The following is a 14661-nucleotide window of genomic DNA, read 5'->3' on the forward strand; positions in this document are numbered from 1 at the left end:
TGATGGCACGTTAAAGATCAGGTTAGAATAAATCATGCTATTTTGAATTAATAATATTTTTAAAATTCGAGATTTTAATTTATATCATTTATAAACATGTAATAAATAATTTTTTTTTAATTAATTATTAATTTGTAAAGTTCGAATTTGCGGCTCTGAAATGAATTCTAGTTTTTTTTTTTTTAGTTTTACTTCCGGTTTTTCTCGTTGTTTTTCATGTTGTCCTTACGTTATTAGGATTTTTTTTTATATATATATATTTAAAAAAAAAATAATTTTTATTTTAAATGAAAATAAATCATTTAAAAAAGGAAACTTCGGTCGAAAAATGTCAGAGAACTCCTTAACAGTGGCGGAATCTGTAAGACAAATCGCCAAGAAAAGTTCGCTGGATTTGCCTGATGTTGTTGTCAAAAAAAAGAAGAAAATATTGGACGAAGAAACTTACGTGGAGGTAAAATAACAAAATAAATAAAACAATGTACTGGTTTGTTTTACAATCCACAGAGATTTGATAAAGTCGTAAAAAAATAAAATAAAAAATAAAGGTATTTTTTACGACCTGCCCCAGCATAGTATAAACACCCCCCAACCTCCCCATGTTAAGAACGGCTTTCGGGGTTAGGAGGTGTTTATTCCGAAAGCCATTCTTAACATGGGGAGGTTGGGGTGTTTGTAATACGCTGGGGCACGTCGTAAAAATTTACTCAAATAAATGTTACCAAAGGCAAGGTAAGTTTCTCTTCTACATAGCTGATTAAGTTTTTAGGTAAATTTATACAAACACCGTGACAGCGAATTAACCCTAACCCTAACCCTAACCCTAACCCCTAACCCTAACCCTGTCACGGTGTTTGTATAATAATACCAGTTTTTATTTAATGTAATTTTTTTTGTTGTCTCGAAAAACAACCAATGTCAACTCGTGCACTAGCAAAAGGAAAATAATGGTAAAACTATACAAACACCGTGACAGCGAATTAACCCTAACCCTAACACTAACCCTAACCCCAACCCTAACCCTAACCCTAAACCCTAACCCTAACCCTAATCCTAACCCTAACCCTAACGCTGTCACGGTGTTTGTATAATAATACCAAAATAATCGCAATACCCTATTTGTTACGCGGCCATTTTTGGAGCCGAATTAAGTAAAAACAATAAAAACGTTCCCAGTTATGTAGAAGAGTAACCTTATCTTGCTTTTGGTAACGTTTATTTGCTATATATTTGAGTTTTGACCATTTTAACGAATCTCTGTTGATTGTAAAATAAACACCGGCGGACCTGTACAAGAATCACCGCTACTCCCCTATAATTTTTATAGAATGTATTATAATTATATAGTATAGTTTTCGAGGTTTGGGATCCGTTTTTGACACTCAGCCTGACAGGAGGTGAGGGGCCGGGAACTGGCCCAGCAGCCCAGCCCAGCACCTGTCGGACTGCGGTACACTGCTTGGGTACTATCTAAGGGGTCCACTCTCCCAGCCCTTGTCACCGGGCTTTCTGGTGGGGCAAGTTAATTGCTTGTCGCCTGAGGCGCCCCTACCGGGGAATGCCGACGGGGGTGCCCAGGCAGTTTTTGTTGAGGCGAGAGTACCCCTTCTTTTGGGGGAACTCGCCTGTTCTTCACCTTCCGGCCTTGTGCCACATTTTGCTGTGATGGGTGGGCAACAAATAAATAACTACCCTATTATAACCCAAAAATGTTGTAAGATATCGATGGTTGGAGATGCATCTTATAATTTTTAAAGAAGAGCAGCTTAGTCTTACTAGCTTTAAATGTTATGATCCATTTGTGGTCGTCCCCTCATTTTAAAGATGTTAATTTTTCAGTACTTGTGCACAATTTGAACCAGATGTAACTGTCCGCTCGGCTTTGCTTGAAACATGACATCATGCACTTGAGTTTGACTGTAAACTGACGTAAGACACTGATCAATGCATGGCAAATTAGCAATTGGGGGGAAAAATAAAATAAAATCAACGGGCCCAGCCAGGAGCTTCTCGGCAGTTATCTTTTCGAGTTTATAGTAATGATCGTTTTGTCTCCATCTTAAATCATATATCGGAAAACTACCCGGTTGGGATGGCAAAGTTTCTTCCCCCGTTTACTTTTTTGTTTACAATAAATTTATTTTCGTTTTTAACTCTTAGCACGACTTATCCTGCCTTGATAGAGTTTAAAATATACTTTGTGTATAGCCTTGTAGGGAATGTCCTTTTCTCTTCCCTGCAACCTCTTTCTCACAGAAGAGATGTTGCGAGTTTGTCTCTGCTTTATTGTTATTTTCATGGCATGTGCCCGACTGAGCTCCAATCTATGGTCCCCCCTCGCCAAACTTTCACAAGAAACACCCGTCTAGCAGAAAACACTATCAACAATTTCCCCTACTCTTTATCTGTGCCTAAACCTAAACGTAGATTCCATGAACAAAGCTTCTTTCTTAGAACTGCACGCCTATGGAATTGTCTTCCGTTTTCCTGCTTTCCAGCTGACTACAATATGGTTTCTTCAAGTCTAACGTAAACAAGTTTTTGATGAGCCGTTCCAAGTTAACAAATTTACCGAATTTCCATTACTAACAATTACTATATTGTCCAATTTCTACTGTACACTCTTTAACTGTTATCCTCGAGTGGCCTCTTGGCCTTAACAAGTGGTTATGCCTATGTAAAAAAAAAAATTTGTAATATGGGCTTAGTAGAAGACATTAGTTGCATCAAAAACACAAGTTAAATTTCACGTGTGCAAGGGAAGGGGGGCAGATTGGGAAATTGATTTTGTAATTAAAAAAAAAAATTTGTAATATGGGCTTAGTAGAAGACATTAGTTGCATCAAAAACACAAGTTAAATTTCACGTGTGCAAGGGAAGGGGGGCAGATTGGGAAATTGATTTTGTAATTAAAAAAATTTGTAATATGGGCTTAGTAGAAGACATTAGTTGCATCAAAAACACAAGTTAAATTTCACGTGTGCAAGGGAGGGGGGCAGATTGGGAAATTGATTTTGTAATTAAAAAAAAAAATTTTTAACAAATAATATTCTTTCCGTTCTCTCTTGCAGGATTTACAGCAAATTATCCAGCGTGATTTCTTCCCCGATCTTCCAAAATGGAAGGCACAAGCGGAGTATTACGATGCCATTGAAAGCAATGACCTTGTTAAATTACGACAGATCCAGATGAAATATGGACTAAGACGGCCGGAAACAGGCACGTCTTCAATCTGTGAGTACTCTTTTGTAAGTTACAAAAATGAAACATTTTAATGTAGCAAATTATTATTAGTGGCCTGTCATGGTCACGGGGGAGACAACTAAGAAAATTAAAAAAACACTAAGCAAAATTCATCCCAAAGCAGCAAAACTAAAGCTAAACGGCAGCTGCTGTATGGGTAGTGAATTAACAATGTTTTGACATCGTCCGAATACCTAAGCTCGACTTGTTTACACAAAGAGCATCACTGAATATGCTAATGGTATATCGTGTATCACTTCCCAAATGCTCAACTCAAGATAAGGAGCATTATAGTTATCCACATACAGTACTGTTTCACTGCATCACAGCTCATCAGTGCAGCTAGACAGGCACCTACCTCAAGCTCATATATAGGGCTGCCAAGGCCACAGAAGAGACAACTGAAGCGGCAAAACTGAAGCTAACCTTCCAGGACACTATATATACAAATGTAGGCAAATTAGCCATATTTTATTGGTTTGAAAATATAGGTTCTTTTTTACCAATTGTCATAAAATTGTAACCATAGAATAGTATTATAATCTTCAAAAAGCCTGCAAATTTTCATAGTTTTGTCCCATAGAACCAAAGATATGAGCATTTCAATATTCAATTTAGCTATGAGTATATATATCCATACATAGATATATGATGAGAATAATGGAAATAGTATTCCGACGAAATAGAGAAATAAAAAAGGAACAAACTAAGTTATGTGTTCATCAACGTTTAGTCTTTATTTCAAAACTTTCTCAGGAAGTTAATGCAATGATTGTAAGTGATTAAATGGCTTACTGATTAGTTTCCCAACGAATGATAAAAAAATATAAAAATTAAGTGTTTTTTTTATATAGTTTTAAAGACTATATATATATATATATATATATATATATATATATATGCTACCAGCCAAATACGTCCAATGAGGGTGTACTGTTGCCACATCTGGGCAGGATCTGCTAGAAGCAGCTCATCTTGCCTTGACAGAGTAAAAATAGACTTCGTAGCTTAGTGGGGGGGAGGCCCTTTTCTCTTCCCTGCAACCTCTACTTGGGAAAGAAAATTACGAACGATGGAGATCTCCTTCCTGAGATAAAGAGAAGGATAACTACTACTGGTCAACGCCGGGCAACAGATCCTGCTAGTGATACTTAATTATTGCTTATATCTACAAATCATAAAATCGTACAAACATTAGTCAGGTGACTAGACACCCCAGAATGACAAGGCGGCGCCTACCCCCAAGGAAGAATGCTGGTTCAGGCTATATCTATAAACAATGGGGTGTTTCTACCCCCCAATACGAAAATGTTTATAGTGTTATTATTTTGTAAAATATAGTTATCATGCTGGTTCATGATATATCTACAGTCCTTGTTGAACAGTTTGAATCACTTGTATTTTGTTGATATTAATATAAAATAATACAATGAAATAAATTATAAAACTAAGCAAAAATAAAGATATTAAATAAGATATTAAATTCATAGTTACAAAACTGAAAAAATAATAAATTGTAAATAAAAAAATAATCCATCAAAACTTACGATAAAGAAAATACCAAAACATCAATTCCATATTAAATATTACAGATTAACCTGATGATACATAATATGCGCTTATATTTACAAATTTTTATTCCCACTGGAAAAATACAAAAATATATAAATCATAAAATCATACTTAGGTTAGTCAGCTGGGATGACTGGACACCCCAGAAGGACAAAGCGATGTCGATGTTGATATTAATATAAAATACTACAATAAAATAAATTATAAAACTAAGCAAAAATTAAGATATATTAGTTAAACATATAGTTACAAAACTGAAAAAAAATAATAAATTGTGAATAAAATAATAATCCAATACAAACTTATGATAAAGAAATATATCAAAACATATTAATTCCTAAATCAAAACGTGGATTCCAGGAACAAAGCTTCTTTCTTAGAACTGCACACCTGTGGAACTCTGTTCAGTCTGCCTGCTTCCCACCTGACTACAACTTGGATGTCTTCAAGTCCAACGTTAACAAATTCCTAATGAACCGCCCTCTTAAGTAAACACTTCATTAAATCTCCACACTAACGTACTGTACTTGCAATAACCCTTATCCCTGAGTGGCTTCCAGGCCTTGATAAGTGGTGATCACCGTGTAAAAAAAAAAATTGCATAATAAATATTACAGATTAACCTGATGATACATAATATGCACTTATATTTGCAAATTTTTATTCTCACTGGAAAAATACAAAAATATATAAATCATAAAATCATACTTAGGTTAGTCAGCTGGGGTGACTGGACACCCCAGAAGGACAAAGCGATGTCTACCTCTAAGGAAAACTGAGATACAACTGCGCCATACCACATTTGCTATACTCTCACTGAGTCGGGAGAGTACTGAGAGGGAGGAAAAGAAATAAGTTACCAACTAGGAATTATGAGCACTTAAACAAAATTGGGGTGACAAAACATTCCATGCGACTAATGCGGGGTTAAATGCTCTGGCTCTAGGATATAGGGGACGATTAAAATCGTGTTTGGGTTTCTACCTGTCTATCTAAGGATAATGATCACTTGGAATTATGGCTCTACCATGGAAGTTGAGCTCTTATAAAATTGAAGAAGCCTCTTGAGCATGATGTGAGGAAAAATTAAAAGGTTAATGTTAGTAAATTTTGTTTTGGAAATTATGTGCATCAGTCTGATGAGGGTAGCTGGAAAAAAATGGTTAAGTAAAAACATCATTGACACTTGCATAGGTTCATTAGCTACAGTTGAAAGTTTAAAATGTGGGAGGTATTTCTGCTGCAACCTGCACTAGCTAGTATCTACTAGGCAACCTGCTCACCTCAATATTTAACACTTATAACAGCTGCAGTTCTTTCCCTATTTTCTACAATTGATGTATTGTAATAGAGCATGTTTGAAAATAGCAGCAGCAGTGAAGGATGGATGGTAAGCGATTGTATTAGCAGCAGCAGCAGTAACGTTTGAACACGTATGCAAATTGGTAAGTGTCTTGCGTCTGAAGAAAAATGAGAAAAAGGACACCACGTGGTCGGTGAGAAACGAAATCAACACTGAAAGAGAAGGACGTGTAAAATGAAAGAGAGAAGTAAGAGTGCGGTCAAAAAAAATAGACGTATGAGAAATTAGTCTACGGCCGGTGTTTAGGGGAGCAGAAAGCAAGAAATTTTTTAGCTGGTGTCAGGACGGGGCAAGAAAAACGCTAATAAACAACTTGTGTTAAAAAAGAAAAAAAAAAGCTGGCTCAGATTTATTTATTTTTATTTGTTTTTCCTTTGTCGACGTGCTGGCCGGCATTAGCATCCACATTACAGTCACATTACAGATTGCAACTTGCATTCCAAACTTCTGTTCTGAAATCCCTTATTTTATCCAGACAATAGCCCCGCCACGTTTGAGACGGAGGGGAGAAAGAAAAATGGTAATAACCGATTTGTGTTAAAAAAGAAAAAAAAAAAAGCTGGCTCAGATTTATTTATTTTTGTTTGGTTTTTCTTTGTTGACGGTGCTGAATGGCGTGGGGGGTCCAAGAGAGGTTTGAGCTGAAAAGAACACGTTACGGCCACGTTACATTATCATTGCATTCCAAACTTCTGTTCTGAAATCTTTCTTTCTTATTTCATCCAGACAACAGCCCTGCCACATTTGAGACCCCTGAACCCCGACAAAATCAGAAATCACCCACGCACCACAAAGAAGCAAACGCAGATAAAGAAGACGATGTTCCTGATCAAACAGGTGAGTAATATATAACACAAGCCCAAAAAACGTTTTCGTGGTTTTTAATTTGGGATATTTTAACCTGGAACACCCTTCACTGATGATTCCCGAAAGGATGAAACACAAGTGTCTGTAGGTATTGAATAATTATTATAGTAAATAATTATCTCTCTCTCTCTCTCTCTCTCTCTCTCTCTCTCTATATATATATATATATATATATATATATATATATAAACTATTTCATTTACTCATATAAATTAATATACGAAAGTATAGATTTATGCGTAAACTTTAAGTATTTACTTCAACAGTGCTCAATACATAGGTAGAGCTAGTTAGTAATTTATAAAATATATATGGCGATTAAGCTACACTGAATATTCCGCTTTTCATCCACTCTAGGACTCTTCAGGCTTATGCGCGAATTTTGTGGTTGTCTTGCGTTTTTATATACACACATTCTATTGAGTTTTTTGTTAGCCAATCAGCTTTCTAGTATCCACCGCACACTTCCTAATCAGCCAATGAGCAGGCACTTACAGGACAAAGGCCCATTTGACCTCCAGTTGACCCATTCCTTTGTGTTTGCTATTTAGCGTAGATATCTAGTGTCTTGACCTGTTTTAAATCTAGGTTAATTTTTTTTTATATGTTAGTTTATATACATATATATATATCCATACGTGTATATGTGTGTGCGATAGTTTATGTATATGCATGTTTATTTATTTTATTTGTTTATTTTCTATTGTTATTGTTAGTTTTAAAATTATTTTGTATCTCTATCCTAGATTAAATTTTATCTTGTGAATACGTTTGTTCGCTATTTCTCTCCTACAGTTTAATAGATGTTGAGGTTCTTTAAAGTATAGGATAGCAAATTTTTTGTGAAGGCATAATCTACATGGATCGGAATATTCAGTGTAGCTTAATCGCCATAAATATTTTATAACTTACTACTATATACATATATATATATATATATATATATATATATATATGTAGACAAAAGATGTTGAAACATCAGTTGGAAATATTTATTGATTTAAAACCACCTGAACAGTGCGATTTTTTTTTTCTCACTAGTCTTCCAACTGAAACCAAATTCCCTTCTTTCCTCATTCGATTCTTAGTTTTTAATTTATCATTCTGACGTTTCCTCTTAGAGGATCAGACGATAAGGCCTTAAGGAAATTTTAATAATTTCACCTGCCCGTTTTTTTTTTTTTTTTTTTTTTCTTTGGTATTTAAATTAAATTATATGTTTCCTCTGAAATTTCTCCTTCCATTTTGCTGTACCAAGAATTTACTTACATATATATATATATATATATATATATATATATATATATATTGGTTTAAAGTGGAATAGTTTTGTCCCTGATACATGTCTTAAATAAGGCCAAAAACAATCAGTATTGCTACCATTGTTATTAAGAACCAGATGCGTTGGGCAGGTCACCTTGTTCGGCTTGATGACTATCAATTCCCAAAACAGTTGTTTTATGGTGAACTCTCTTTTTGGTAAAAGACCCCAGCACAAGCCCCAAAAACGTTTTCATGATAGCATCAAGGAGAGTCTGGTGAGTTTCCATATTCCTGCTGACAGTTGGGAATCCCTAGCGTATGATCGCAAGCAGTGGAGGACAGTGATATACAGGGGCACAGAACATTTTGAAGCAGCCAAAATAGATCGAGCAAAGCTCGAGAGTATGTAGGAAACATCAGACCATGCCGCCCAATCATGGAGATCTTTGGATCTGTGAGGTGTCTTACCGGGGTCTGTTGTCCAAAGCAGGTTTTGTTAATCACATTAAAGTGCACGATGATACAGGTTCCGTGCCTTTGGTTTCATCCAAAACAATGACTGTTTTCAGTGTGCAAGTCGTTGGCAGGACTGAAAAGCCATCTTCGGGCACATGGACGTTCAGTGACTGAGGGAGTGGCACTCGTCTGACAAGAGGCTGTAATCATCATATGTATGTATGTGTGTATATATATATAAATATATATATATATATATATATATATACATCTTGTCGGACGAGTGCCACTCCCTCATATATATATTTATATGTATAAATTATTTAGGAAATAACTTTAAATGTTGTATTCCTTGTTCAAACAGTAACTTATTTTGTTTTGAAGATTATATTTTCTGAAAAAAAATTTAAATATAAAACCTAAAATTTTTAATTAGCTCTATCTAATATATTGAGCAATTTTATTTGGCTGGGATTGTATTATATAAAAATATTACCTTCCAAAAATATATTGTAAGACTTGAAACCACAAGATTCATTAATCTGTGATCTAATTCATCTCATTATTTGGATATATATATATATATATATATATATATATATATATATATATATATATATATCCAAATAATTATTTGGATATATATATATATATATATATATATATATATATATATATATATATATATATCTCCAAATAATGAGATGAATTAGATCTCTAATTAGAAATGTGATCTAATTCATCTCATTATTTGGATATATATATATATATATATATATAGCCAGTAGAGTTTAGTTTCCTAGAAGTAAATCCAATGAAACAACACGTGTCTACCAAAATAGTGCTCAATGAGTGAACAGAGCAGGTATATTAATTTTATTTATACAAACATTAATGGCTACATATGTGCATACATGTTTCTGTAATCACCCACGTCGGGGGATTACGTCTTCAGGCCAAGAACCACCTTCAAAAGTGACATTTCCACCAAATACATTTTTCTATTTCGTTTATCAAGTTAAAAATACAACCTGGGTGGGAGTCAAAAAAAACAAAAACGGTAAAAGGATGAGTGAGGTCTATGAAGATGATAAACATCTTTTTTCTTTTCCCCCTCCCCCATCTAACTTAACTTTTGGCTTTTTATGGCATAGGGTCATTGAGAGTTTCGTTTTCTTGTCTTAGAGTCTGTAAGTTAATAACCTTAGCTATGGTCAACCAAGTACTGACCGGTGCCTTTTTAATCTACCTCCACCCACACATACACGCAACACACACATAACACATCCATACACAGCCACTGCCAACACACACAGTATACACACATTAATCCATATATTCAAAAGCGAATCCATGCTAGACACTTTTTGTTTTATTTACTGAAACTAGACAATGATTCTGAAACTACGTAGAAGATAAAGTAAAAGTTACATTAAGGTAAATAAAAAATATAAATAAATAAAAATAAAATACATAAATAAATAAATAAATAAATAAAAATAAATAAAAAATAAAAAATATATAAAAAATACAATAAAAAATAAAAAAATAAAAATTAGATAAATAAGAATAAAAATAAAATTAAATTAAAACAAATAAACCAACAAAATGTGAATAAATATAAACCCGAAAGTTATCTAAACCCCACATGTACCTATATGCTTGTATCAATACACTTATAAATGTCTAACATTTATCTACACCCGCGCATATATACACACACACACATTTCAGACATACAGAGACAAATAATAGTATTTTTCTTTACTTATGTAGCGTGGTAACATCTTCGTATATGCAATATTATGCTACCCGACTACAGACGGGTGTTATATATATATATATATATATATATATATATATATATATATATATACACACATATACACATATATATACATATATACATATATACATACATACATACATACACACATATACATATATACACATATACATATATATATACATATATACATATATATATATACACACATACACATATATATATATACATATACACACACATACACACATATACACACATATACACAAACACACACATACATACATACATACATAAATACATACATATACACATACATACATATAAACACACACACAACAGACATACATATACATATCCACACATACATACATATATAACATATATATAAACAACATTCGGACATCCATACATTTTTGTAATCTATATTGTTACAACAATTCTATACGAGGCAGCCTATTCTAATAGTTCAGAAATATACGTGTGTATACATATATCTACATACAATAGACACAGAGACACATCCACATACAAACATACACACAGATACATAGATACAGATATATATATATATAAACATACAAACATACATGCATACGTAAAATACACTTATATATCCAAAGTCACACAAATATAGACATATATATATATATATATACATGCATACATGTACCGTGCCACCAAATGATACATCTAAAGTAGAAACAGACATGAATACACCTACTATATAAATTCACTTTTTCTATCAAATTCCACACGTCTAGTTACGTTTCCTGGCCCCATCCGCTTGTTACACTTTCCTAAGTTGTAGGTTTTTACCGTAAAAATTGACACTACGTAAAAATTTATATTGAATTCAGCATGAAGTTCATAGGGTTATCCTCATATTTAACAAAGATTCTTTCGATGGTAAGGCAGGTATACATAAGATGTATCACGACACAATAATAATATATAATAACATATGACATAAATCAGAGTATTTAGGTTATACAAACCTAGTATATAAGCTTATATATTGTAGTACTTACCTTCATCTTTGCTTATTCACTCTAATACCCTTATTCCTTTCTCTTCCGTTCACCCTTCATTCCTTACTTTCTTTCATCTATTTTTTTTTTTTTTTTTTTTTTATTAATAAATTATTTTTCCTACCCGGGTATATAAAGATCATATATCCATACATGCACACACCCAAAAATATCCATATGCATACATTATTACGAGCTTCACTCAAAACGATCTATTACTCATTTAGTTCAAATATACCTTCATACAGGTACTTATTTCGGCTAGTAATACCACAACTGCTCGATGAAGTAGAATATTAAGTGACTTACGTAACCCATATGGGTATGATTATAGTTGCGACCTCACTTATCCTCTTTGTGGGGGGGTTATTTGATGGGGGTTAGTTGTACTTATAGCAGTTCCATTATCCTAATTTAGAGTTCCTTAAGTGCATGTATTCTGAAATGTTTGCAGGATATAGCAGTTTCTTGTTTAATATTCAATAATTTTTCTCTGTCTTTAAACCTAGTTATCTCAAGTTTTTCTGATAAGCATAATAGACATGGTGAGTTCAATGAGTGGCAAGTATTGGCCCTTCTAATAATATTCCATTCTATACTAGGTGTTTTATTTTCTCTAACTAATTTCCAGTAATATAACGATAAGGAAGTGTCCTTTTCATATGTTTGATTATTCATCATATATAAAAAAAAAAAAAAAAAAAAAAAAAATAGATGAAAGAAAGTAAGGAATGAAGGGTGAACGGAAGAGAAAGGAATTAGGGTATTAGAGTGAATAAGCAAAGATGAAGGTAAGTACTACAATATATAAGCTTATATACTAGGTTTGTATAACCTAAATACTCTGATTTATGTCATATGTTATTATATATTATTATTGTGTCGTGATACATCTTATGTATACCTGCCTTACCATCGAAAGAATCTTTGTTAAATATGAGGATAACCCTATGAACTTCATGCTGAATTCAATATAAATTTTTACGTAGTGTCAATTTTTACGGTAAAAACCTACAACTTAGGAAAGTGTAACAAGCGGATGGGGCCAGGAAACGTAACTAGACGTGTGGAATTTGATAGAAAAAGTGAATTTATATAGTAGGTGTATTCATGTCTGTTTCTACTTTAGATGTATCATTTGGTGGCACGGTACATGTATGCATGTATATATATATATATATATGTCTATATTTGTGTGACTTTGGATATATAAGTGTATTTTACGTATGCATGTATGTTTGTATGTTTATATATATATATATCTGTATCTATGTATCTGTGTGTATGTTTGTATGTGGATGTGTCTCTGTGTCTATTGTATGTAGATATATGTATACACACGTATATTTCTGAACTATTAGAATAGGCTGCCTCGTATAGAATTGTTGTAACAATATAGATTACAAAAATGTATGGATGTCCGAATGTTGTTTATATATATGTTATATATGTATGTATGTGTGGATATGTATATGTATGTCTGTTGTGTGTGTGTTTATATGTATGTATGTGTATATGTATGTATTTATGCATGTATGTATGTAGATGTGTGTTTGTGTATATGTGTGTATATGTGTGTATGTGTGTGTATATGTATATATATATATATGTGTATGTGTGTATATATATATATGTATATATATGTATATATGTATATATATATGTATATGTGTATATATGTATATGTGTGTATGTATGTATGTATGTATATATGTATATATGTATATATATGTGTATATGTGTGTATATATATATATATATATATATATATATATATATATATATATATATATACACCCGTCTGTAGTCGGGTAGCATAATATTGCATATACGAAGATGTTACCACGCTACATAAGTAAAGAAAAATACTATTATTTGTCTCTGTATGTCTGAAATGTGTGTGTGTGTATATATGCGCGGGTGTAGATAAATGTTAGACATTTATAAGTGTATTGATACACGCATATAGGTACATGTGGGGTTTAGATAACTTTCGGGTTTATATTTATTCACATTTTGTTGGTTTATTTGTTTTAATTTAATTTTATTTTTATTCTTATTTATCTTATTTTTTATTTTTTTATTTTTTATTGTATTTTTTATATATTTTTTATTTTTTATTTATTTTTATTTATTTATTTATTTATTTATGTATTTTATTTTTATTTATTTATATTTTTTATTTACCTTAATGTAACTTTTACTTTATCTTCTACGTAGTTTCAGAATCATTGTCTAGTTTCAGTAAATAAAACAAAAAGTGTCTAGCATGGATTCGCTTTTGAATATATGGATTAATGTGTGTATACTGTGTGTGTTGGCAGTGGCTGTGTATGGATGTGTTATGTGTGTGTTGCGTGTATGTGTGGGTGGAGGTAGATTAAAAAGGCACCGGTCAGTACTTGGTTGACCATAGCTAAGGTTATTAACTTACAGACTCTAAGACAAGAAAACGAAACTCTCAATGACCCTATGCCATAAAAAGCCAAAAGTTAAGTTAGATGGGGGAGGGGGAAAAGAAAAAAGATGTTTATCATCTTCATAGACCTCACTCATCCTTTTACCGTTTTTGTTTTTTTTGACTCCCACCCAGGTTGTATTTTTAACTTGATAAACGAAATAGAAAAATGTATTTGGTGGAAATGTCACTTTTGAAGGTGGTTCTTGGCCTGAAGACGTAATCCCCCGACGTGGGTGATTACAGAAACATGTATGCACATATGTAGCCATTAATGTTTGTATAAATAAAATTAATAATTAATATATATATATATATATATATATATATATATATATATATATATATATATATATCCAAATAATGAGATGAATTAGATCACAGATTATATATATATATATATATATATATATATAAATAAGTGAAATCGTCTGTCTGTATGTGTACATTTCCCTACCAAAGTACTCTGAACTGGAATCATTGAGGCGAAAGCGCAAAAAAAAAAAAAAAAACGTGATGAATTAACTAAAAAGTGAATTAGGTCAAATCTCAATTCCACAGTGAACGAATTTTAAATGAATTTTTTTTGTTTTCTCGAATTCTAAATGAATTTATTTGTTTT

The 14661-nt window shown here is 32.4% G+C and overlaps 1 protein-coding gene across 2 annotated transcripts in view; it reads left to right on the top strand.

Annotated features, from left to right (window-relative positions):
* Nucleotides 1-182: 182 nt before the first annotated feature.
* LOC145269119 (splicing factor ESS-2 homolog) overlaps nt 183-14661 on the top strand; it is a 75122-nt gene continuing 60643 nt past the window's right edge. Inside the window, exons 1-3 of one of the 2 annotated variants that reach the window (XM_080124717.1) lie at nt 183-454; nt 3072-3234; nt 6905-7015. In XM_080124717.1, coding sequence (XP_079980843.1) covers nt 329-454; nt 3072-3234; nt 6905-7015 — 400 coding nt within the window. In that variant the 5' untranslated portion in view covers nt 183-328. Of the gene's footprint in view, nt 455-600; nt 733-3071; nt 3235-6904; nt 7016-14661 lie in introns of those variants that run through there. The other variant, XM_080124715.1, reaches the window with a different exon arrangement.

The sequence above is a fragment of the Euprymna scolopes genome, chromosome 45 (assembly GCF_053919585.1).
Source record: "Euprymna scolopes isolate OS-2025 chromosome 45, ASM5391958v1, whole genome shotgun sequence".
In the NCBI taxonomy this organism is placed as follows: domain Eukaryota; kingdom Metazoa; phylum Mollusca; class Cephalopoda; order Sepiida; family Sepiolidae; genus Euprymna; species Euprymna scolopes.